The following is a 27,834-nucleotide window of genomic DNA, read 5'->3' on the forward strand; positions in this document are numbered from 1 at the left end:
CATACGACCATGGTTGCAAGCAAAAAGAATTGTTGCGAAGGTTCTTCGCATGTGGCATTGCATTGCAAGCAAGCATCGAAATGGCGGATGACCCATGCAAGTAAGCTGCAGCAGTCAAGTCTTTTAGGCATTCAATGGACGTTAGCAGGGCAAAACAAGGAAGGTTACTACTGTATGAATTGATATTAACGCTATTACGTTAAAGAGCTCATTTCGCAGAAGTTACGGTGTCAGCGTCGTTGTCGGCATTGTTGGTTGTGAGCGAAAAATCATCGTTGTCCGTGAGCGAAAATTCGAGATAGATGCAAATAAAGAAATAATAAATTTTGGGTTTGAGTGGGAATCGAAGCCAGGACTTGTGCGTGGCAAGTAGGTGTTCTACCACAGAGCCACGCCCGTGCTCGAAGTTACTTTGAAAAAAAAAAAAAACAACAACACTATGTGAATGTTATGTAGTGCAAGGAATCTCATTAAAACATTTAATATTGCGTGACAGAAGCGTAAAATCACACCAGGCATCAAAACATGTGAGCTGCACAACGAGTGGGTTGTTGAAAGAACCACCGATTACAAGGGGCACAGGCATAATTATCATTATCAACCAAAGGATGAACAACGTCTGCAGGTGTGCAGGTGCGCGCCTTGCCTTACGGACGCGTAGTGAGTGCCTCGCCGACTAGCAAAAGGAAGAATGATGGCGTAGTGGGCACTTCGGAACTGTACTTGCAGCAAACGTTCCTGGATAGTTTTGAACGGCCAATGATACGCGCACACGTTCCTTTCCTTGCTGCATGGTTTAGGTGTCCACTGAGAAGCGAAGCCTGGCTAGCGACTGAGAAGGCGATGCGAACGGTCCGATTACGCTATCGCGTTTTACTCTTGAACGAGAAGCTTAAGCGTCCTCCAAGTTTTTAAGCATAGTACCCAGGCTACCCAGGGGTACTGATGTTTTCTACAAATAACTGGCGCCAAGTGGTTATAAAGTTCGAGGGACCGCTAACTATTGCCTCAGCTTTGTTATTGAAAATGCATAAACCATATTTTCGCGAGTCATTTTTTTTTCAGTCAATTACATTCAGTTTATGTTATTGCGACCACTTGTTTTTTTTTTTTCCTTGGCCGCAGGTGTATCAGTGAGTACGAAAAGTGCTACTCACGAGCCAAGGTAGAGCTGCACTGTACGAACGACAACATGGGGGCGAACTTTACAAAGTATATGCTCGAGCTTACCGAGGCCACCAAGAAGATGTACAAGGTCAACTGCGGGAAGCAGCGATTCCGTACGTCACCGCTGTTTTTATTGTGTAATGAGGGCCACCACTTAATGTTGCACCTTCCCTGAATGTCTGTCGTGCTTCTTTCAGATGCCGGCACCGCTCTCGGCAAATGTGATGCGACCGAAGCCATGCGCAGGTTCTTCCTGTGCGACTTGTCCTACTTCCGACTAGTCGAAAACGCCGTAAGAGTTGGCGGAAAAGCGTACGAAAACATTTGCAGGTGAGTAGGCTCGGACGGCACTTGCTTGCTTGTTTGCAGCGTCCACTTGCATTGTACTTTTGTATTTTTACTATGAACTGAAATTGAAATTTTATTCCGCAACAAGAAAAAGGACAGGTAAAAGCTGTCAGAGCAGCTTGAGGAGCCCTAACCCCCTAATACACAGGGTAGCAGAGAAGCGTGTGGCTAAGTACAACCTGTCAGGAGGAAGACGCGCGAGTTTCAAAACGTCGTTACAAAAATGAGATTATATTGAAAGCACAAGGAGAGAGAGAGAGAAAAAAAAGGTAGTCGCCATATCACATCATTATACAAATGCTAAACGCAGTTCTTCTGGTGATATAGTAGATAAGTTAATGTTATCTTTCTTCCTTACGCAGTGCAGATGTGTAGATCTTACCCTTTTTACAGCGAATATGTTAATGCGGTTAAGTGCGGTGAATATCTGCTCCAAAACTACCACTTCAGGTGTCGGCGAGATTTTACCGAGACAGCAGTTGGTGCTAGCTGAGAGAGAGTATTAAGCATTTCGATGATGACGCAGGTAAAGGTTGGATGAAGCATGCGGTATGACTGGGCGCATTGTATAAAATTGGCCAAATTTTCACTGAACTACGCTTGAGGGCTTTATATGGATTATTCAACCGCGCCTCGCTTCTCAACTATAGCAGCTACCAAAATGAAACTTAACATGAGTGTTATTAGCTGTCTCAGGAAAATCGTGCACGACAAATTTCTTAGTTACGGTACTTTGCGAATATTACCAAATTTATCCTAGTTATTATCAATGTTTGAGATCGAGAAGTACAAACCGCAGTGCAAAGTAAACCTTCACAGAAATATAACTTTCGATCAAGCGAAGCAAGCCGGAGAAATTTGCTGCCGATATACTCGAGGTGCCACAGAAAACTAAGACCTGTCGGATTCTGTAAAACATTAAAATTTTACAGTTGCTTTTGTCAGCTCAACATTTTGTTTGAAACATTGAAAATGTGTGCCGGGAACCCACGTGGACTGTGCGAGCCTTGTAGGAGAAAGCAATACGACAGGCACGACAAAAAACAAAAACACTCAAAGAAATAAACTAAAGCATGCAGTATATATCCGCAGATTACCTTCCAGATTGTCACTAAGTGTTGAAAATTTCCAGCCATTAGAATCTTATAGCGGCGCGGTGACATCTAATTCTATTACAGGCACGTTTATGACGTGAAGGAATGTCTAGCAAAGCTGGAGTATCAGACCGGCTGCACGAAGTCAGCCCTCCACACACATGCGGCATCTCTTCTGGGCAAGATAACATCACCGTTCTCAAGGAAGTGCAGCGAGTCGAAACGTAAGTGAACCGTTTTAAGACTTCAAGAGCCGTTTTAAGATACGTTAGCCTCTACGGAACAAGCTAGTATGGACTCTAGAAATGCACGAGACTCCACAACAGTTTCGCTTTAGGTGTGGATTTCACATGTATTACTTTTTCACATGTATTATTTTTTAATAAATAGAGAAGGAATGTGAAGTGACGACGCACTCCGCTATGCCCACACGCACTTCCCCACAACAAACAAGGTAGTGACTTTCCACAGGCTTCAACGAACTACCTGTTCAATTTTCGGGCCCCTGAAAGACGCACATAGGTGCGCAATCGTTCTTGCCGAAATCCCAGTATCGCAGATGGGCATGTGAATGATCGCCGACGTCTGGTGGGCGTAGGTGTGAGCCATTCCGTGTGTATACTGCCGACGGCGTTTTACAGAGTAGCCGTTAATGGCACCATCGCCAGCATTTCATAAATGTCTCCAATAATCAAGCGAAAAGGCATGTCGGGCTCCACGAAATACAGTGACACCTGCTCAGCTTCTCAATGCCCGCGATTTTTGACAGACACCGGGCTTCATTCCCGTCACTGATAATAGGCCGGTTACTAAATTCACTGATTCTGATTCAAGGAACGTGAAACAAGGAGTGTGCTGTCCATGAGTAGTCACGATACCTCACTGATCCATACCCGATAGCTGAAGCTCTGCCTGTATAAATGGCTCAGCAAGGCCGGACTTTCGAATGGACTCCAACCAAAATATGACACGGCGTTTCGGCATCAACTGGGGGAACCAGTTGGTTCCGCAACTCCGAGAAAATAACCACTTCCTGGTTGGTGCAATTCGAAAGTCATAATTAACCCAACCAGACAGAGAATTCAGTCGCAATGTTTAGTTTCAATTCAGCAACTGATACTTCTTTAGCGTTTCGAAAAAAGAGGAACGTATTCAAGTAGTCCCTCCTCTTTTTTTCCGTAATACCTTATGAGAAATCCCACTAGCCAATGTTTCTACCATTAATTATAGGAAATACCACTCGGCAAGCCTCACGAAGCTGCCCCCAACTTTCACTGGGGCAAACAGCGCGGCGACCTTGAAGCACTTTTCAGTTTCTCATGGCTGTCGGATCGGATTGTTTCGTTCGCAGTAAGAATCTGTAATGGCGCCTGCCGTCACTAACAAACATGACGCCAGTGACGATTCGGAGCCGAGATTGAGCGTCGTCTAACTTCCTCGAGCTCGAGCACTGGCTACCTTGCCGCGCAGCCTTGAGGGCTCGACACAATCAGCGACAAATGTACACACACACACACACACACACACACACACACACACACACACACACACACACACACACACACACACACACACACACACACACACACACACACACACACACACACACACACACACACACTCACTCACTCACTCACTCACTCACTCACTCACTCACTCACTCACTCACTCACTCACTCACTCACTCACTCACTCACTCACTCACTCACTCACTCACTCACTCACTCACTCACTTGCACGCACGCACGCACGCACACGCAAACACACACGCGCGTGCGCTCTTTTTCTATTACATTACCTTCGAATGTTGCCCCGCCACGGTGGTCTAGTAGTTATGGCGCTCGACTGCTGTCCCGAAGGTCGCGGGATCGAATCCCGGCCGCGGCGGCTGCATTTTCGATGGAGGCGAAAATGTTTGAAGCCCGTGTACTTAAATTTAGGTGCACGTTAAAGAAACCCAGATGGTCGAAATTTCCGGAGCCCTCCACTACGGCGTCTCTCATAATCATATCGTGGTTTTTGGGCGTTAAACCCCAGATATTATTATTACCGTCGCATGTTGAAAGAGGCGAAATGAATCGTTTCATCACGGCAGACGCAACGAAAGCGAGGCGACTGTAGAAGCCGCTTGGTTATCACGTGACGAGATACTTAATTTATGACTAGGCTTCAACATTGTCACGTGACACTTCCTTCTAGTTCCTTTTCCCTCTCCCCTTCCCTTCAAGCTCACGTTAACGCCGTCAACCAAGCTCGTCTGGAAGGGCGACAAATTAAAGCCCGTTCCTGCGGTCCATTTTTTAGCTGGCGGTTTTCTGTACGTATGAACGCAAGCCATTAATCACTTCTTGCGCGCGATGGTTATGCGGCGATAAAATATAGAAATATCATATTTTGGGAGTAAACCTTGCCATCACTTCGCGTACGTTTTCTCTGTTTCTTTTCTTTTCTAAAATAGTGCCACTGGAGGCCAGTGCGCAGATTGCCCTGCAAAGAGACAAGTGCGACGAGTCTGCTGTTCTGAAGAAGGCTCTCGTGTGTGCTATCGGTTTCCAGAATTTCATGGACCAAAAAGTGTCCCGACGGAGACCTACCAAGGAAGAGGTGTGCCCGTGAGTACAAAAATGTTTACTACGGAGTGGCAACCGGGGCTAGCGTACGCTTCAGTAGTTCGAAGGATTAGTTGCACAAATCAGTAACTTTGCCATGGCACTTTTCTTGCATCGAGCAATAGACTATCCAGCTAAAGCATCGCACTTTTACTTTCGACCTCGCGCAGTTATGCATGTATTTATTAACTGAATAAATATTTTTACTAATTAGCTAATGAATAACATAAAAACGTCTCCAGTTCAAATAAAGCGACTAGCAAAACGTTGCTGGTGCCATCCTTGTACATCGAAGCTCTTTCCCATTTTTTATAACAGCTTGGCCCGCAATAGTTAGGACATACGAGTGTTGTGACACCGTTTATGTCAAATCACTCTAGTTCACGAAGCGACGCACACATTAAACGCAAACTCGAAGACGACATGCATCAGACACCGAATACATTAAAATAAGCTTGGCGGGAAGTTTATATTAAAATTTCAACGCCTACAAAAACCATACTGGGAACCTATCTGTCTATAACAGAAAGCAACTGAAGTGGTTCAGAAATCAGATTGCGAGATTCATGCAGCTTTATGTAAAATGTTCAGTAAAGCTTCAACTTAGCGACATTCTAATGTAGAGGCGCCGAGCAAAAGGCACGAAGGACTCATACATACTCGTCTCGTTCGCTTTGTTAGTCCTTCGTGCCTTCGTGAATTTAAACAAGAGCAGAACCGAAAATATGCATATCTTTCAGGTTCATCAAAGATTTCGAGAACTGTATCGACAATGCCAGCCAAGGGAGCACGTGCAAAACTGACATGTCCCTGAGCGCGCAGCTGGTGACTTACAAGAGGCTCTTAGAGGAAGAGTACGGAGTCGACTGCCGCACGAAAGGCGAGATGAGCCCGCGATTTTCCGCAGGAAGCGAGTCGGCGGACTACTTTTACGACGACCTCCGCAAGCGAGAGCAGAGGTCGCAGCGGAACCACCGCGAACGGCCGACGCCTGCTGCCCCCTCCGGCAGAAAGGGCGACTCGGATTCTTACGACTACGGCGACAGTAGACGACGTCGTGGCGCCGCACGCAAGGCGGCACCGAACAAACGCGACGCGTACAAGGGCCGCGAGGACTACGACTACTACAACGATCCAGCGAAGGCAATGCCAACTCCTCCTTTACCACCGCCGAATGTGGAGTACGAAGACGAGGATGCCAAGGAGTACTACGACTTCAAGCCAGACATGAAGCGTGGTGATCCGGGAGGAGACGCCGGGCGCGGGAGCCGGGGGAGGTTCCGCAGAGGCGGAGATGATGTCGAGGACGAGCGACCGCAACGAAGGCCCGTGGACGACGGGGACCGTCGCTCGAAATCGAGGAAGAACGAAGCTCCACAGGAGACGGCGAAGGAAGGCCACGCGTACCAAGACGACGAAGGCCCCATTCGACCAGGCAGCTCATACGACTATGGTTTTGAAGAAGGATTCAGCAAAAAGAAGCTCAAGACAAACGACCGCAGCGAGGACGCCAGCTTCTTCGAGGACGACCAGGACAGCGAACGTATCGAGAGGGCTCCGCGACGGCGCAATCGTAGGCAGGACGCTCCCGCTGTGGGTGACCCATCTGACGACGCGGAGGAGGCCTCGGACGAGGAACGCATCAACGACGGCGTTGACGATCGCGAGCCGGACCGAGCGAGTCGGCGTGCGGCGGTTGAAGACGAAGATGAGGAAGAGGACCCGTTCTTCCGGGGAAAGTTGGCGCGCGCCAAGCAGGAGAGGAAGATTGAGAGAAGCATGCAGATGGAAGACGACGGCTACGAAGACGCTCAGCGTCGGAGGAACCAGAGCGGTGAGATAGTACTGCAATCGCTACGTTAACATCCTCAGTTCGCACATGTAGATTTGCATACATAGGATGCATGCAAAGCGGTTTGAGACTGTAGACTAGCGAGTGTGCATGCTCACGAAGTGGTGTACGTTGCTTCCACACACAGTAAAATCATTACATGGGAGTCGTGAGGCGTCCACACTAGCGGGAAAAACGAACGCCACAGACCAGTGCCACGAAGGTCACACTTCACGGCACAGGTCCGTCGCGGTGTTTCTGATCCACCTGCGTCGAACCTACCGAACAAACCACATGTAATCATCTTGCGTCGCTGCCAAAATCATATGCTCGATCCAGATGAAATAAAACGAGTGCGGCGGTTTGGCCGTATTCTGCTTATTTCAAATGTGCCTATAATTAACTATTGCAAATATACTTATGAAGTTAATTTACTAAAATCATGTGAAAGCTGTCCTTTCCGGTGGTCATCATTTAACAGTCGCTTTCAGTGTTGGCGAAGGCTCTTTCTTTTTTTTTCCTAAATGTTTTTCGGAACGCTGGAGAGCTGTTAGATTGCCCTGCCTCCTACTCGACGTTTTCAACTTTCTGCCTTCGCAAAAATTTGTTTCTGCAACGCATCCTCTACGTTCCGAAACGGCCGCCGTCATAAATTCGAAGCGCTATGTATATGATGAAAATTTTCATACCGTAAAAGTGCAGCTACCTCGTAACCACCTCGGTACATCTAAGCATACCTTATCTTATTCAGTGCCTTTAAGTTTCCGGGTATTCATTCGAATAACTTAGACCCCCGTGTGGAAAATTAAAACCAAAATAAGTGTATAGTAATCTTGTTTGATTTATTTATTTTGGGTTTACTCACTCGCATTCGCACCAAGCCGCGCCACACGCCACACGGCTAACGTAGAACACCAACGAAAGAAGGGAAATTTATCAAGGTTTCGATTAGACGCAACCATATGAAGCCAGCCGTATTTAAGCGTAGTAAATTTAAGAGAAATGAAAGTGGGTGAAGCAAGCAAACTTGCCGCTTGTGGGGACCGAACCTGCTCTACCAACTGAGCTACGGCAGCGGTCGTTCTCACGTCCACTTTCTTGGGTATTTCTGTATGTGTAACCCTGGGAATGCTAGCCAACACCACTCATAGGCATGGCGGCGAATATGGAACATAATTTTTTGGCAGATAGAATCACGCAATCGTAGTCATCATTATCATTGTCAGCCCGTCTTGTGTCCACTGCTGGACGAAGGCCTCTCCCATTGATATTGAACCCACCCTGTGCGAACTGATTCCATATTAAGCATTCAACCATCGTCACTCCACCTAACCCTTCGTCATCCTCGGCCGCGCTTAGCAACACGTAGCATGCCGTTTTTACGCGCCGGCAGCTGACCAACTGAAGAGCTAGCTAGCAGGTCGATAACGCAGCTTGTCAGTAATCTATGTTGAGGTAATTAGTTATAAGGTTCGTTAGTCATGCTTGCTTTTACTTTGCGCTAGCGCTGCGCCAGACACTAAAAAAAAGACAAAATACGTATGTTTAACAAAGGCAACTGTGAAGCTGTAGGCGAGAACCTGTACGACTTACTTCATTCGAGGGGATTGCCTTTAATAAACAGACAATATACGTTGGCATTCGTGTAAAGAAAAATGAATGACTTCGTAAACAAGTTCATCTCAAGGATAACATTTCGGACGCAGCCCCAAAATAACAAGCATGATCTGCAAAATCACGGGACACGTCTTTTACATACAAAAACACGAAGCTTTAATGTGACCTGTCTTTCGCATCACAGACAGGAGATGGAGCGAATCGACAATTTTTGACAAAATAGAGAAGGCGAAATGGACGCGGCTTAATGTTAACATCAATCGCGGTCGGCAGCAACTAGGCTAAATTGGAATAGAAAAGGTTGGAATAGCTTTCCGGGCAGCATCCCGATCTGCCCCGCAGGCCCGTTCTTACGACGAGACCCGCCCGACAGTGTCATTAATCTAAGAAAGAAAAGGTGTGTGTGTGTCCTTCCTAAGTGTTTCGTCTTTTAGCGCTGGTAAATCTATCTTAATCATGAACCAACTCGCCCAAGCAGCAGTTTTAGCAAAGAAAAGACGTAAACCTTTCTGTGAAGTGAAAGCATTTACCTCGTACTTTCCAGTGCTTTAGCTTGATGGAAATGTGTATGCCCGAATCCACCATTTTGCAGCGTGCAATGTACACATGTACCACATCGACATGAAGCGATGCGATCGAGGCATCATGGACGAAGTGGCGTCACTGTACAACGTGACCGTACGCCTTTCTCGCAGCGTTTCCAAAGCTGCGAAGTCTAGCGCGTGCATGTGAGTACGAACTGCCTTCATCCGGTTACTTTTGACTCACCTTGTCGTGCATTTTGATCAATGAGAAACGGACAATATCGCATAACTATCGCCAAAGCAGTGACAGCTTCCCAATGTTGCTGCTCTGCTCTGCGTAGGCACAGTGGCCTTTCAGAAAAAGTCCCGCTTATTGGCTCTTTGATGGCTACATTTTAAAAACTTTCGCGGTGGCTAAGAAGCGCGCGAAATATCCGTACGCAATGAGACAGGAGCGTGATTAGGGTAAAATGAACGATAACGGGCGTAATTATCTTTAATGTGGTATAAAACTATCCAGACTTTCACGCCAGATTACACTATCTGCTGGCCTCTTGGTAAAAGGAAACGGCACAGTCCAGCCGCCATAGCGTCGTAGCAAGCTAGTAAAAAAAAGAACCGTAAATTTAAGTCGTTGCCCCAAAAATGAATGTAGACATGCGCGCGAGTCGAAAAACAACGGGTGGGCAAATTTCAGCATGAAGAAGGAATAGGCGGTCCGAAAAAATGTAGCCTCAGAAAATGTAACAAGAAAATAATGCGAAAAATAAGAAGTTATGCAACATTTACCCATCTTCCATGCCTAAGTTCGGTGCATGAAAAACACGCATGACATACCCTAGCGCCCCGACATTTCTTCCTTCGCATCCACTTTGGCAGGCATGTCTTTTTAACCTATTTTTTCGGCCACGCGCTCTCTCTGCTGTCGTTCAGACATCTCGTGCAAGAAAATCACCGTTGACTAATTAAGCATCCAGTGTCACTGCATCGGATCTATACTTTCTGAACATTCGTTGCACCAACTGGTCAGGTCTTTATAACAAAAATAGTGTAACTTGCCATTTTTACATAATATACACCAAGTACCGTTATTATGAGAAAAAGAAAAGTTCCAACTAACTTAAATACGACCACTTGGCCCGCTGAACGATCGAACTGCATGTTCGCGTGCAGCGCGAACATTCGTAGCAGAACGACCTTGAACAAAATCATTCTGACAAGTGAAAATACGGCGGAATACTGTAAGCGCTGCCTTAAATTTTCTTCCCTTGAAGTGCCATCCGAGAATTCGAATCCTGCATACAACAAGCCCAGGTCAGGCACCACTGCATGGTATTTGACGAGACGCACAACATTTCTGTGATGCGAAATCTACTGGCGAGAGCATTCGATGTAAACTGTTCCGACCCTGCGCCAGTGCCTATGAAACAACTTTACACAGGTAAGCATCGCCTACAGATAGATAGATAGATAGATAGATAGATAGATAGATAGATAGATAGATAGATAGATAGATAGATAGATAGATAGATAGATAGATAGATAGATAGATAGATAGATAGATAGATAGATAGATAGATAGATAGATAGATAGATAGATAGATAGATAGATAGATAGATAGATAGATAGATAGATAGATAGATAGATAGATAGATAGATAGATAGATAGATAGATAGATAGATAGATATAGAAAACTGGGAAAATCTGCATAAATTATGAAACAGCTCGAAAGAACGAGCGCGCGCAAAAAAGCGAGAGGAACGGAACGAACGAACTTTTGTCTTGCTTAGCCCGAACATCAACTACCAATAGAACGGGTGCAAAAGTCAAAGAAAGCTCTTCGCGTAATAGATGTAAAAAAAAACAGCAACAACGAATTTCTACTTAATGTAAATAATAGAAGACCTTGATAAAACTTGGATAACCTGAAGGCGGACGTCTTAGTCGACGCTCTTCACCTGAGCAACGCACTTGCCAATGAATTCGCAGTGCCCCTTAGCAGACAGTTTCCTCCCTAACGCCGTAAACACGATTGCCGGCGTAAAGATCATTGCCGTGAAGAAGACTACTTTTATTTTAAGCGGAACCTAGACGAAAACGCGCGCTGCTTGTTGCGCAATGTCATTGCAAAGAGCGCCCGCAACATGTCACGACGGGACCACGCGTCCTGCCGCTACTGGTGGCGCTGACTGTCCTAGCGCCGCAGCACCACCATACCAGCTGTCGAGGCCTATTGAGAGGGCGTAACTCTTTAAGCATACTTGAAATCGTCTTAAAGAACAAAACAGCCAAAAAAAATTGCTGTCGCGTCAGTTTTCATGGCATTTACTTTACTCCCGAGTAGGGCCAACAAATTACATCCCTTTTGCTGCTTTTAGTCACGCCATTTCGTTTAGAAGATGTGATTGTTTGTTGCGTATTTGCAACGAAGAATGAAATATTCACTGCAGTGCGCAGCAGAAAATGCAGAGACGAAAGCACACGCGTAGTGGGGCGATCAGTGCAAAGCGCGATGCGCAATGTGTGAATTGCTTTCAGGTTTGCAGAGGAGGAACTGCAACAACACCGTGCTCGCTCGGCTCTACTCCTACTGCGCCGTCGGATTCTATGCAGAAGTGGAAGGACAGCAGATCGACAAAACGGACAAAGCCGTGTGCCAGTATGACAACTTCTTCTTTATTGATTCGTGGCGACTCTTTCGTGTATTATTTTGATAACACTTAGGAACAGGAGCGTGCGAGGCTTATGTAATTACTGGACGGCACGAGAGAGTGTACTGAATTGTCACTACTACGATCAGTTGTCACTACGCCTGTTCGGGCTTGCGTCGATGAGTGATCGCTGCACTGGCGCTCCGTATAGCGTGTGACCATGCGTTTTAGTGGTCATCACGCTTTACGTGGTCAAGGCAGTATAGCGCCGTAATGAAGCCAAGTACTGAATGTAACAGCGTGGTACCATGAATAGTGGTACACAGTCGTTACCCAGTCTATCTCAACTATACTTGCTGGAAATACCAATTCAGACCTATCGATCCGCCCTGTATCCTGGCACTTTTAGTGTAAAAACGTTGTGGCCCATCTCATGTCGGAAATATGAAGTTCTGGATAGATTAACGTTCCTATATTCCCGGTATTTGCGATGAGTCAGCAATGTACACAGGTATTAAGAGTTTCCAAGTTAGAAACGTCTCGGCCTTTTGGTATTGTTGCCAGATTAGGGTATCTGTATTGAAGCTGGGTTTCTAAATCTTCTATTGGCTACTTCCTATCCTGACATCTTCTAGAGCTGCTTCGCTGTGGGACACTTCAGTTATGGCTACTCCTTTAATAAGCTATTGTCTTCGGTAACCGAGGGTCAACGTAGATGGAAGCAGAGGTTTTCATCAAGGTGCTACATTAGTGTTATGTATAGGGGCATCCCAGCTTAGACAAGATTAAAGAAAAGGCAGCGAAAACTCGAACAATTTACGGTTACTATACCTATACGGCGCTTGATCATATGTCCACTTTTGACAGCAACACTACGGTAGTGTATCAGTGACTGGGATAATTAGGGAAAAATAACTAAATAATAATAAACCATCGGTAAATGTTAGCTGGGACACCCTATAGAGAGTGACTGTAAAATGGTCAAACTCACATGTCACACTTTACGGCAGCTAGTTTTTCTTCCTTTGTACATGAAGTCTAAGGCGCGACGAAAACGAACAGAGGGAGTCATATACACACACACACTGGCACTCCGTGTGTGTGTCTTTCCCTCTGCCCGTTGTCGTCGTCGCGCCTTACACTTCAAAATATGCTGAACCAACACACCCAGTCAGCCATTACTACTTTGTATGTGAGTTATACGTACAAAAAGGAAACGCACTCTCAACAGAAATATTAAGGTAACTGTCAAGTCAAGCAGAAACAACCGGGCAAGAAGTGCGCAAGTCACTCGAAGGATGGCGACAGATAGAACACGCATTTTCAAAGCTTCCTTAAAGTTGTGCAGACACACACTTCGCCTGGGATCCTCTTGCATAATACGCAGCTTCATGGGTTTATAGCAACGGCATGCACGTCCCCTGAGATTTAATGTCACACCTATGGCAGAGTTCAAGATATAGAAAGTCCCTTTAACTGGGGTGGATAACTTTTCAGTTGCGTAAATCAGGAGTACCGAACGTCACGGATGTCAGACAGCATTTTACAAGAAAACTATCTATCATTTGCTCGACACATGAGCTAACGCTTGACGCCGCCATGTGGGAAACGCGCATTTCAGATTAGGCCAACGCAACTGTTGACATTCTCAAGTGGCGTCGCCATCAGCATCCTTAATGTGGTGCAATTTTGCTCGTAAAAATGACTCTCTAATATTCTTTTTCGCTACGAGTGGAACGAAGTCGCGCTTCATTTCTATAAGTTTGCAATTGAAATAGATTAGCGTTTAGACATTCAGCTAACAAAACTGATCAACAAAAATAGTCACTGACATAAGGAATTGTAACGCCAAATAAAGGCAGCAGTTAAAAAAAATCAGCATAAAAACAGCTAAAAGGAAACTGCATAGGAAGGGCCAAAATACTTGCACTAAAAGATAAGCAGGGCAAAATAATTAGCAATTTCAGTGACATAGTGAATGTAGCAGAAAACCTCTACACAGAAGTGTACAGATCACGGATAAGTTATCCATTCTCAAATAAACTCAAAGTAGAACAAAGCACTGTAGTCCCCCATGTAACTACAGATGAGGTTAGAAAAGCCGTAAGAGGTATGCCCCGCGGAAAAGCGGCCGGAGAAGACGGCATAACGATCGATTTAATCAAAGATTGAGAGGCTTTTATGCTACAGAGACTCTACACTGCACACTCAATGTCTGAAAATGTTAAATGTTCCACTAAGCTGGAAAAATGCCTGCATTATAATAATACACAAGAATGGAGGTATTAAACAATAAATTCTAAGCGCACAAACAGACGAGGACAAAGAACACGTATGACACACAAGCACTAACTTTCAACACATTATTGAAGCCAGGGGAACAGAATATATAAGGGCACACGTGACCTTACATGATGCCGGCGTAGCAGGCATAAAATACGACACCATCAATGACTTCGCAGGTAACACAATTCTTCGAAAGATAGAGCAATCGACGGCTTGGCCCCACATTTATCTCCTAAACTATCTATCTTTGAAAGTAACTTCAAAGAGGATAAGAGGAACACTAGACTTTAGCCAACCTAGAGAACAAGCAGGTCTCAGGAAGGGGTTCTCTACAATGGATCACAGCCACGTGATCAATCAGGTAATAGAGAGGTCTGCTGAACACAACAAACCTCGTTATATGGCTTTCATAGACTGCGTAAAGGCATTCTACTCAGCGATCAATCAGCAATCTTAGAGGCGTTACTTCACTAAGGGGTGCTTGAAAATAGATAAATACCCTAGCTAGCATATACAAACACTCCACAGCTATCCCGCTTCTCAACAGCAACAATTTAAAGATAAATGGTTAGATGCAGCGCGACTGAGACAAGGAAGACACATGGACACATGCGAACGCTTTTTTATAAAGAAAAATACGGCCGTCACAATCATCTTCACCTATATTCGCGAGTGTTAGATAGCGCAGCTTGACAATTTTGTTACTAACTCATCGTTACGTTTATGCTAGAAGGCTAACGTTTAGATTTACGGCTAACGTTTAGATTACGACCTAAGTACACATGGCGTTTGTTCTGGTATGCACATTGATGCGCTAGGCACGAAATGTCCAGTTCTAGAATTTCTGCATTCTGAAAGTTGTGTGCAGAGGATGGCACTGATACTCAGAGGCCACGCCTTATTAGGATTGTTTTGATATTCTATTATTTATATCCTTAATAAATTTTCTGTGATGTCATATAGCCGCCGTTATCACACAGGTCGGCGCGACAGTTATGAAGAGAATAGATTAGATGAACTATAACCATTTCCAATTTAAGGACCAGACAGACATTTAGACAACGTCAGTGGCTAAACAAGGTCGCATTTGGTTGTATACTGTTCAGCAAAGTGAGATTTGTCGCAGATTCAGAAGCTCCGTATCACCAGACAGGACCTGACAGCAGTATACCTTAGGAAACGGCGTAAATAGTAAGTCTAGCCAAACAGTTCCGAACAAGGAACCTATTCGTCCCTACTTCGAGTGGAAAAATATATAATTGAAAGATTCGACTGCTTCCTATTTGCTTGTTCCCTCGAGTCTGCAAGTGCATGCCTTTCGTCGACGATGCTTCTCGGCGGGCACTTAAGATCATGAGCTATGTGTATACTTCAACCACAACACACCTCCGGTGGCCTATTTCACTCACTGAAATCGCCTCAGAAATGGATTCAGTAATCAGGAACATCCAACGCGGTGGACCAGTACGTAATAGTTTTGTTATTTCTGGGCATGAGATTGCGAGTGCAGTTCACGTAGCCGGCATTCAAACACTCGGGATGCACTTCGTGCTTCAAGAGCACAGTAACCACAGGCGGTCAAATTTATTCGGACTACGGCGTCTCTTAACCCACCATATATTTTCAGGACGTAGAACTTATTTTTAAAGACGATGGTCTTTCTTGGGATACTTGAACGCAGAAATTTTGGTCTGTCTGTCTGTCTGTCTGTCTGTCTGTCTGTCTGTCTGTCTGTCTGTCTGTCTGTCTGTCTGTCTGTCTGTCTGTCTGTCTGTCTGTCTGTCTGTCTGTCTGTCTGTCTGTCTGTCTGTCTGTCACACGATTCTGCCACCCGGCCAAAGTTTAAGCACTTGCAGAACGCCCAGCCAAACTGGTAGCTGCGTTCATACTTGTGAACATTTTCGATCAAAACGCAAATTTACGCAGATCTGAGGCGAAACATCAATACCGAAGTATTAGGTGGTGTGTTCCTTTACTAGAAAATACATAGATACGCAATTCTAAAGACCCTAGTGTTTCTTAGGCTGCACTAAAAATGCGACGCTATGCACGAAAAAACATCCGAGCGGATGAGCCGCGGGTGAGACCAGGACTTATGTAGTACGGCCGGCAGAAGACTATCGTCTTTCGACGACATTTGCAGCGAGGCGCGCAGATATTTATCAAGAAATGTAAGGGAGGCGGCAGTAAACAATTGACTAGGTTTATGAAGACGGAATGTGAACAGTAACTCGCAATGAAAGCATGGAACTACCTTTCTGTAATGCTGAAATTAAACTAGCTAAACCTCAGCTCATCATGTAAATAATGTCAACACTAAAAATCGGTGGGGACTTCAATTGAATTGACCTTGTGCTCATTTCAGCTTTGTCCGTGAGTTCCTGAACTGCACGAAGGACGCTTATCATGACTCCTCTTGCGAAAATACGGACATGCCGATCAAGCCAACTACCAGTTTCTTCGACAGTGTGTTGCTGACGAAATATGCGCGCTTGTGTGGAATTGAGCACGAGGTTACGCGACCCACAAAGACACCATTCGTGACGGTGACGGCGACAAAGCCGATAGACGGTCACTGCGGGCAGCCCGGTGGACCTTGTGGTCCGGGTGGCCCCGGGGGACCTGGTGGCCCTGGCGGCCAGGGTGGCCCTTGCGGGCCGGGCGGCCCATACGGCCCTGGTTGGAAACCAAACCAGGGACCAGGTACGCCGGGAGGTCCTAATGGACCCGGAGGTCCCGGGGGACCCGGTGGTCCCGGAGGACCCGGAGGCCCCGGGGGACCCGGTGGTCCAGGAGGGCCGCATGGTCCTGGAGGGCCAGACGGCCCGAAGCCAGGACAACCAGGGGGTCCTGGCGGTCCTGGCGGTCCTGGCGGTCCAGGAGGTCCTGGCGGTCCAGGAGGTCCTGGCGGTCCAGGAGGTCCCGACGGTCCAGGAGGTCCTAAGCCAGGAGAGCCTGGAGGAAATGGAGGGCCTGGTGGACCTGGCGGCCCAGGTGGTCCGGGAGGGCCTGGTGGGCCCGGTGGGCCGGATTGTATCTGTCCAGGTAAGTGAGCTTCATGCACAAGACAGTGCAGTGCTTCATAGCTTTTATCGCGCAGGAACATCAACAACGCCGTCAACCACAACTACGTCGACTACGACTACAACTGAACCACCGACAAGGACAACAGTAACCAAGACGCCGTGGACGACTTCTGATATGACTGAAACAACGTCTGCCGAAACAACAATATATACCGGTCCGACAACCACTGATACAGATTACACTACAACAACGCCTGTCACGCCCAGCATCTCCGAAACAACATGTCTTGTCATCAACACGTCTTTCAAGTACCCTCAAGAGTGCAATAAGAAGGAGCTGCTTAGGCGCTTTTTCACGTGCGGCATAACCTTCCAGACCAACCTGGAGCTTCAGAAACCCGAGTGCCAGTGAGGATGAGTTCATATCTTTGCATTCGAATGTAGCAACGTTCGCATGACATTTTGTTTTGTGTGTGGCGGTCACATTAGAATTATTACATAGAGTGCAAACACAAACGGGAAGTTGAGCGTGGATGCGGCATTCTAAAGCTAACGACAGGGCAGATATGATCTTCCGCTAGCAGTTAACGCATTAAAAAAGGATTTTAGACCTCGCTTGTGCTGACATACTGCTACGATCACATACAACAGTTACTGGTTGCATGAAGCTCCATTTTGGCAATACGTCAATGGGAGCATGGGCAAAGAAGCATATTCACTTTAAGGGCCTGCGCCTTTTTTCTGACCTATGCTTACTCGCGACCGTCTTTGTTATAATATGAACGACAAGCAGAGAACAAAGGCACCCATTTCTTGTTAGTCACAATCAAGTACAGCCAACAGACAATGGAACCTAGAAAGTATAGGGCAGGGCTGGGCAAAGCTACTTTGAAATTGTATCGCGATACGATACAAGATACTCGGGCATGAAGTACTTGAGATACAGATGCAAGGTACTTCCAGAATAATCGTATCCGATACGATACTTTCCAATTGTATCTTAAAATATTTCGATACGCTTGCAAATTTGTTAGTATAGATCTATGTAATGAAGCAGCAAACGCCTATGTACAAAAATGTTTGCTTGAAAATTTCTTGACTGCTAAGAACTTTGTTTATTTTAATGAAATATCATTTAGTATCCCGAAAGTTCTGTCATTCTTGCAGAAATTAGATTAGTTTTATTCCGAAACAACTTATTAGGATTGGTTTGGCTGCTTAACGCTGCGCTGTGAGTCGTTTTTGCGTGTCACTTTTGTAATTGATGGGTGTTGCTGTTCTACTTGCTGACCAGCTAGCGGGTTGCCATCTACTTACAAGAACGTCCATGAGAAACCTTCGCACGATGGTGCAGATACCGCTGTGCAGTCTTACCTCGTCCGTAAACGTAATACCGCTTTCGCAATACCGGTTCAAGCGTCAGTTGTACAGCAGCAACAACGGTAGCGATATTTTTTTTTTGACGCATCGTGTGTCCATAGACGACTTAAATTTCAATGACTTTTCATACTCCAATTATCTGCTGGCATAGAGCGTTAATTAGCAACATAACCACTAACGTGTAATCTTTTAACGTTCCTTCTCAGAGAGAACTTGCGCTCTCCAGAAACGTCTCAGGCGTATTGTTGTGTCATAAAGCGTGGCAGGATACCACTGCTATTCACACTATTTCCACTTATAGCTGACATTACTTGGCGATTTGTAACAGTAAAAAAACTTTACAGCGGCATGAAAAAGGAAAACGAATATATCTGAGTGAAATAGCAAGGCGGTTCCGTAGCAGACAATCACAGTGAAAAAGTATACAGGGTGTTTCACTTAATAAGAACGAAATATTAAAAAAAGGTTGTTAACCGCAACTGAATGAAACCAACGGCATATGATTTACCGTCATGTGGCGCTCGTTATGGTATTTTTTTATTTTGCGCTTAATTCGCCGATTAACTAAGTTATGCAAAATTTTTGATATTCACTTTAGGGCCAAGTGCGTTTTGTCACGTCGTAGATGGCATTCCAAAACGACCTATCCAATTTTTTATGGCTACGTACATGCTCCGTGGTGATATTTTCCGGCTTTTAAAGAAAGCCCGCGAAATATGAAATAAAACCGCGTGACTACGCCCGTGCGCTACCGAATGCAGCGCTCTCAAGCGTGCTTCTAGCGAAACAATCGGCGCGCGGACCGTCAGCCTGCCGCTTCTCAGGGACAATGGCGTTTCTTTGCTATGTGCAGCCGTCAAAATACTGACGCATTGGGAAGCCGATGCCTAGATCCGCGGCCCCTCATCTCGCGGCGTTGTTTTGGAATGCCCTATATAACGTACCGAAACGCACTTGGCCCTAAAGTGAGTAATAAAAATTTTGCATAATTGATGTTAGTTAATTAACCAATTAAGCGCAATATAGGTTAATTAACCAATTAAGCTCAATATAAAAATACCCTAACGAGCGCCACATGACGTAGGGTAGGGCGGGGCAAAATGCGACAAAAATTTGCAAATAGCCAATATTTTATTTTATTTCACTCGTTACCATAAAACATCAATGCAGGAACTTTCTTTTGGGTTCAAGGTATGTGCTACATAAATATGGCGATGTTGCAACTGTTCAAAAGTTTATTTTAAAAAGAAACAAAAAAACGCACCAGATGTCTCATTTTGCCCCAACCTGCGGGGCAAAACGAGACGCTGCGTGAAGAGTAAAACGAGACAGCTTGAAAAAATATTATCTTTTGAGTTCTTGCAGTAGAAGCTTCTTGCAGTAGAAGCACTTCAAATTCACTCTGCGTGGGCCGCCACGCAGTCTTCATGAGCCCAGTCTTTGCACTCCACGCGTTGAATCCAAACAGAACCTGACGTTGTGTTGCTCCGACTCCTGAAAAGCATTCAGTGGATTTTGCATGTCGTTTTCCTCCCTGGAAACTTTAGATGATATTCTCTTGTACGTCCGTACCATCCTAAACAAAAAATATATATAATGAGCGTAAATAAATGGTTCAGTTAATAAGACACTCTCTAAGGCAATTAAATGCCTTTTTGTCGCGTTTTACCCCTCTTACATGCCCGAATTAAAAAAAATTTGCCCTTTGGCCCACGGCACCAAATGAACTAAACTTTTGGTGGAATGTAGCTTGTAGTATAAAGTAACAATATAAATACTTACGCTGTTGTACTGACGCCGGAGTAGCTTCATGCACGGATCCGAAAATTTGGCAGAGCAGAATTTCGCCCCTTTTTGGCGGGTCACGAACACACTGACATCAGCCACGCAATTTTTCCCGCGCGAACGCTGTGAGCAATCAACTTTTACACAAAAAAACGTCGAAAACTACGCACTTATCGCTGAAATAGAGAAACAAAGAAAACGTACTTTTTGTATGTGGCAAAGTCAAAATGTCGCGTTTCGCCCCGCATCTCATTTTACTCCGCCTTACCCTAAAACACTGTCGCAGGTTTTATTCAGTTAAGGTTAATCACTTTTTAAAAATATTTAATTCTAGTTACGTGAACACCCTGTATAAACACGATACAGGCGGCCTCTCTATAAGCTACGACAATTGAGTTTGATGCATCGTCAACTTATATGTTAATATCAAACAACAGAAAACTAAGTGCCTATGGGAAATAGCATAAAACGGCTCGTGGAGACGCTCATGAGAAAAACGGAGTACTTGGTATTATGTTTCTCGAATCCCCTTATCTTTAAAATATGTTTGCTTATATTTTCAATTATACTAATGCAAACTCAATTTCGTTATTTTACCAATTCGTGAGCCGAATTTTCGTTGCTGTATGCTTTAGGTATGCCTAGATTGTTTTACTTTTGTCCTCAACATCGCCTTGGCATAACAGAAAACATTTGAAGACTAAAGCAGAGAACGTATTTTAGCAGCGGGTTACAAAATACTCTACAGAGGCCTAGGTAATGTATGGGATGCAAACAGAGGACAGCAAATCAAGCACTGGCGCTGACAATCAAATTATGACTAAAAGAACTCCTTGACTAATTTAGCAGGAAGAACAAAAAAACAAAAACATTGTTAATTCCTCCATCATAAGAATCTGTATAACACGAAAGTGCAACGTGTTTTTACAAAAGTAGTTCAATGTTCATTGTACATTGATAAATTAGAGCTTGCTCAATGTTTGTTGGTGTTTGGCGGCTATAGCACCGTTTGATGCGAACGCACCTCCGTTGATCCTAGTGGCACATCTTCATCCCGACGACTAACGTGAACGGTCATTATTAAACCTTTGTGGTAGCTGAAGTAGTTAACATAAACCCGGACACAGCGTATGGTGAGTCCCGTGCAAAGATGGCATCAACAAGCACATAATCACTAGAACTCGATTTGAGCTAATGGAAAGCGTCGTCCTTGAGGAGAGAAACGGCAAGGTGTGCATTCTCCAGCAATTGGGTAACCTAGACTCATTCATGCGCTACCACACATCACTTCAGGAACGCGAGAGGCAGAGCTTGTAGCTTGAGCCGCGAAAGCGCGAAGGCGTCCCGTAGCCGGCTGGCGTGTCTCTCACTGCAAAGGTGTCTCTCACTGTTATTGAAACCAAATAGTGTAAATCGGGGAGCCAGCCTCCGCTGCGCTGAGACTGCCGAAGCGCGTCCTGTCGGCGCTCGTTAGTGTCATGATGCAGTGCTTCACTACACCTCTCCAACACGGCGACACCGCCCCACGCGAACTAAGGCCACCGTGAAAGGGAGAACGCGTGAAAGATACAAGGCGCCTTTGTAAAGCCTCACGCATGAGCGTCGGTAGCGCAGTGGGTAAAGCGTCCAGCTCCTATTGTCGCCCACCGAGAGGTCGCGGGTTCGACTCCCAGGTCATCCAAATCAGCGAAGCCTTTTCTACCGGTTTTTCTTTGTGATCTGATGGTTAGCATTTTACTGACGTCACATCCGTGACGCAAATGTCAGTGAAGTCTTGGTGGACCCAGGCATAAAACACTTTCGTGTTAATATAGAATACGCCAAGATATCTTCTGCTAGGTAAATGCTTGTTCTATTTCATCTAGCATCGGCACCGGTTGAGTGATCGTTTTTAGGGTCTCATTTGCGTACAAGTCAATCCTATCGTATGTAAGTCAAACTTGCACCCATAATATCTTTCAAATCGCTGATGTCTGAAAGCTGTGAGACGCAAAGGAACCCTATTGCATTTTTCGGACTCCCTAACGAAGGCCCAAACAAGAGAAACTTCGATAACGACACTACAGCGGCATGAGAATTTGCGCGAAAAACGCCGCACGCATTAGAGTATGCAGCACAGTACAGTGGCTAGGAGCAAGTGCCTTGGCACATACACAACTAAAAAGAAATAAAATACCGAGAAAACTAAAGGTCGGATGCGCGCAGACGTTTGCACGCTTGTTTTTGTCGAGGTGGCGGGAGCGCCACCACGTGACTCTGCTCTACCAATAGGGACGCGCACGCCTCATCGCTTGCCCTCGCTGGAGGACTCTGGCTGAAAGACAAAATACACTCGCTGTATTCAGGTGGCTTAGTGGCAGCAGTATCAGCATGAGAAGCGGAGTTCAGCCAACGTTTATTGTTTCGCGCTGTGGTGTTGCTAAAGCAGTATCTTGTATCTTGAGATACACGATGTATCGGAAATACAGGTGCAGATACACGTCTTACGAGACGTATCGCTTACAGATACAAGATAACCAAAAAGTATCGAAGATGGTATCTAAGATACATATATCTTGGATACTGCCCAGCACTGGTAAATGGTTGTTTTTTATATCAAAAACGTAGAAAACATTGTCGAGGGAATGAACATGAACGTAGAAACCTGTTCCAATTGGGACAACTGAGGGAAATGTTTACATGGTGGGCACAAGTGCTTTGTCATCGCATATCTCTCAGTTTACCTTTATCCTACCTCGGCGAATTTCAGGGTTCATTGCTGCGACATCACTGCAGAAGTGAAGCGCCCTTTTCACTTCAGATATAAATCGCTGCTGATTTCCAGTATTTCTTAGGTTGCCAAGTTTCCGTCACTACATCGCCCATTAGGAAGTACGCTCGATCAGAAGCTCGAATGAAGCATTATAAAATGTAAGCAAGATAATTCGGCGCATCCGTTGTCACGAATTAGGAGGAACTCTTTGGAAGATACACTCAGCTTGTTCAAATATGTGCGTACCTTTGACAACACAAGCAAAACTGCAATAAAAGAAAAAAAAAAACAGAGCATAGAAAGAACTTGTTTCGACGATGTCGTCTGCATCCCAGTTGGTGCTCCTAGCGCCCTTGCATATTTACAGAATATTTCTGGATGCACCTTTATATTCCCTGTGGATATCATGCCGCTAACTTTGACTAGGCTAACTTATACATAAATTTTTTTTTTTACTTTTCGAGACACCTGCGTGTACCTTTTTCAAATCGGATGTGAACAAAGGAGCCGTAGGGGTCTCGAAACGCCACAAAGTTATTTCTGTTCTTTGTAGCGAGATTCTGCTTTCTATAAAAAATTTGCTTTAAAGGGACACTAAAGAGAAACAATGAGTCGGTTTAGGTCGATAAATTGTGCTCTGAGAACTCTAATGTCGTTAATTTCGCCATCATAGGTTTATTAATAGAGGAGAAAATCAAGTTCAAAGTGTCATTTATAAATTCCGCGCCGAAATCTCCCCGCGTGACATCACAGATTTCAAAGTGTATTTATCGTATTTTGGCGCCATTCGCTCAACAAAATTACCCCAAACTTGGTATGTTAAGTCTATGGCCCCCTCAGAGGACAATGTACTTCATTTTTACCAATTAGGAAGTGCGTAGTCCCTAGTAGGCGCCGTCAAAACATGTGACGTCACGGCGAACGGTGCGGAAACTTCTAGATGGCGTCGCCACCCACATTTTGTTTTTGCGCGTTTTCTCGCTTACTAAGCGTCTTCTCGCAGCAAATGTGGTGTTTTCGGTATCGTGAAAGAGTACTTTACTAATACGAGAAAAATCGTTTTGCTCTTTAGTGTCCCTTTAACAAGGTAGCAAGACTAGGCAAGTTCGATAAATACTCATGATGGCCAGCTCAAACAGAACACAGTACAAGTCAGCGCGTGTGTCGTCTTCTTTTCTTGTACTGTGTCCTGTTTACGTTGGCCATCATGAGAAAAGTTCGCTTGAATTATCTACGCGAAACAAAAAGCTATTGCGCTCCAAGACACAGTGAAGGCCGGGATGGGGAAAGCACGCGTGTAGTACAGGCTGGTCGTAATTTAACGTGCCGTGAAGCCGACTATATGCTACGCTTCGCTAGAACAGACGGTTCGGTAGCATTCATGCACCGCGACTTCGAGTGCGGCCACGTAAGCACACTAACAGAATGCGTCCTCCTCTGCCTCAGGTGCTACTACAACTACAAGAAATGTTTTGAGGATGCACGGAAGGAGCTCCAGTGTCACAACACTGACCAGACTAAGGACCCACTCGTCATCACCGTGAACATTCTGTCTGAGTTGATGATCAACATCTACAGTGTGAAATGCATGCCGTCTATGAGTAAGTTGAGTTTTTATTTCTTCCCTCCTGGCATCTTAATGCACCCATCTTGATGCCATCAGAGAAAAGCATTTTCCATCATACCGCCGACATCTCCCACTCCATCCCTCAATGTTCATAGGCAGCGAACCTGTTTTTAAATATGATTCACTCCTCGGTTTTTTCAAAGATGTACATAGTTTTAATGTTATATTTCCAGGCAGCCGCAGCACGGCTTCTCAGCAGAGGCCGCTGCTGCGGTAGTTCTCTCAAAGAAAAGCACTTGCCTCCAGGCCTTTGGACACAAAGGACTTGAGGAGGCACACGTGCTATTCACTCCGTACGTCATCGCCATAATTTCATTGTATATATATATAGATCTGTTCACACATTTTCATGTCACTCCCATGATTTTAATAGATATATGTTTTTACCCGCCTTTAGGGCGTGGAATTTTAAGGCCCTTATACAGCCACTTACCATAATCATTGCTCACATCTTTTTGTCCCACGACCTGGCGCTCTTTGGCCATTAATTGGCCCTTGCGCCATAAAACATCACATATCATCAAAGCGTTTGTCTGTTTGTTTTTTTCTTTTTTCTTTCTGAATCGCCGAACTATTATCTCGATCAGTTTAGAGTAGCAGTTGTTTATACAACATAATACTAGACCAACATGCGTAGCGATAACCTATCGACGTCGTGATGGCAGCAGCCTTCGCCGCTTTCCAACTACTTAGCTTGAAAAAAAAAATGGTGAGGCTTAATGCGAAGGGCAATGCAATTGCAGATTTTTCAAGACATTTTCGGAGGATGTTGGGTGGTGCGGTGCCTCCACTCAATAACTCATCCAGAGTCTTATTCGTAGACCTCTGCCTCTTGATTTAAATCCCTCCTCCAAGCGGAATTCTCATGATACAAATACAACACGCATCGTACCATTGTTGCCTGTCAACCGCACTAAGGACTGTTAAAGCTAGCATTCTCTGTAGTAGTGACGGCGTAATGGAGCTTGTCGTAAAGTTATCCTGTTTTAAAAACAGTTCCAAAAGGTGGTACGGAATTTTAGCTATTTGTCGGCAGGAAATGGTCTTTAAAAGAACTTTGCTTTCATTTGGTTTGTCAGGCAATGTGAAAGGTCGCCATCAGGCAATATTAAGTTTTAAATGTATCTTCATACAGAGCTGCCTTGTAAGAGGAATCGAAAGCCTAGTTAAACAGGCAGTGACAGTGTTGAAAACTCTGGCGCTGCGTGCGGCTTCCTTGTCGAATCCATGCAACGTAACATGCAATGCTCAGGACGTCAGATGGGCTGTTTGTTCAGGAAATGTACCATCGTGGACACGTTGCTAAGTGGACACAACTGAAACGCTAACAAGTTAGGCGCACCCCGGAATGCCTTTCGATTTCCGCTTTCGCCAGTTCTCTATCGTGATCAGTAACAAGCTTCTATTGTGATGCATTGTGAAGGAAACAGTCTCGGTTATTTACATGCCAGCTCGTCAGCTATTGGCCTATGAAAACAGGTTCGGAATAATCTCAGATATTTATGAAACGTGTAATCTGATTTATGCCTTCGCATATTTATATGATCCGGCAGTATAACAGGCGAAAATGAAGAATCACGAAGGAACAGCGAATGACATTTCGGCTGTGCAACTGGGATTTGACGTGCTGTACAAAAAACTAACAAGACTGTTGATGACTTATGAATGAGTGACACATACACGTGTGCAAACACAGCAGATGAAATGCATATTAAAAAAATCGTTGGAATGAAAGGACATGCCTATTCGAACATCATGTCAAAAACGATAGGCATAAAAATAAAATAAGAAACATGGCAGAAACAGACTGAACGGGTAGAAAGGAAAGTTAGCCATCAACAGTTTCATTTAGTTTACGTGCAACTGCTCGAAATTTGTGAATCGAGTACGATTCTCGCTACTCTAGCTTTTCTCCGTGAAAAAGAAAACCAAATTCAGTCATAGTTACAGTTTTATTGAATATATAACTTGCAAAAGGTTAGGAAGAGTAGAGCAACCAGACGATTACTCTATTCACAGCGATATCGTATCGCGTCTCTGCTTGTATAAATGAAACATTCGACCATATATAGATGTAGTTCCTAGTGTGGCAGGGAAAAGTGTAACGTTAGGTAGTCCTAGTAGGAATTAATGTGGCCATCGCGGGGTAGAAACGTTGCGTCGTGGTTTCTTGAGAGGCGAACAGCTCGCAGGCTCAGGGGCGATGCTGTCTGAATAACCTGCAGATTAGAATAGCAGACCATCTCAAGGTTACCCGAAGAGGAGGAAGGATGATTACGAGGATGAACGCGAGGACAATGTTGCTTTTGCGTCTGAAAGGACGTTTTCTCACGCTGAACAGCTGCTCGCGGTTCAGCGGATCTGCTATTTTATTAGCACCCTAAGCACACCAAGAAGTTAATCAATTTTCACCAGTTTGATTGTTTCGGGCAAAGTTGTACCTGACCACGGCATACTAAATTTTCAATGAACCTGAGCTTGCGCGTTGCTACGTGCAACGAAAAGTAGCACAACCGTTGGAAACGACGTCGAAACCTATTTTTACCTTAATCTAAAGAAAAAAAGTTACATATTTAACAACTTCCCTCGAATAAACACCCACTTGCTATTCCACGCTCGTCTCAACGTGCCCCAGAGTTTCAGCGCATCGTTCTCCGTGAGCTACGCTAAATTAATATATGAAATACTATTTCGAACAGATTTTACCGTTCATCGCTTTATACGGATATGGTAGCGTCCATGTCATATTTCTTTTTTGCAGGTCCCTTGAATTTTGAGGAATGTAATCAAGCATTAGCGCTGAAGAAAATCATGATGTGTTGTGTCACATATTTCTCCCTGTCTGACGAACACACCAAGTCAGTATGGACTGGAGCAGCGGACATTTGTAGGTGAGTAAAACTTTATCAGTACGACACGGCTAGTAAGGGTTAACGGTCTTTCGTATGAAATAGTCATTCGTGGGGCTAAACGTAAAATTTACAGTTAAAACTCGATATAGAAAAAAGTCGGTAAAATTGGCAATTTACTTTGTTACACCGAATCATCGTTACATTGAAATTCGACCTTTTAAACGAGGTATAATCGTCAAGGGCTTCTTTTTTTGTACAGAAAGTGCTGGAAGAATGTTCGACT

General features: G+C 44.9%; 1 protein-coding gene across 1 annotated transcript; it reads left to right on the forward strand.

Annotated features, from left to right (window-relative positions):
• Positions 1-27,594, forward strand: LOC119382076 (uncharacterized). Its single transcript, XM_037649811.2, has 13 exons — positions 1-100; positions 1,126-1,280; positions 1,365-1,497; positions 2,694-2,833; positions 5,068-5,221; positions 5,959-7,052; positions 9,259-9,394; positions 10,465-10,631; positions 11,731-11,851; positions 16,495-17,174; positions 17,230-17,563; positions 24,519-24,673; positions 27,461-27,594. The coding sequence occupies exons 1-13, from the start codon at positions 81-83 to the stop codon at positions 27,592-27,594; spliced, it is 3,423 nt and encodes a 1,140-aa protein (XP_037505739.2). The 5' UTR covers positions 1-80.
• The last annotated feature ends 240 nt before the right edge of the window (positions 27,595-27,834 follow it).

Source organism: Rhipicephalus sanguineus, chromosome 1 (genome assembly GCF_013339695.2).
Source record: "Rhipicephalus sanguineus isolate Rsan-2018 chromosome 1, BIME_Rsan_1.4, whole genome shotgun sequence".
Taxonomy (NCBI): Eukaryota; Metazoa; Arthropoda; class Arachnida; order Ixodida; family Ixodidae; genus Rhipicephalus; species Rhipicephalus sanguineus.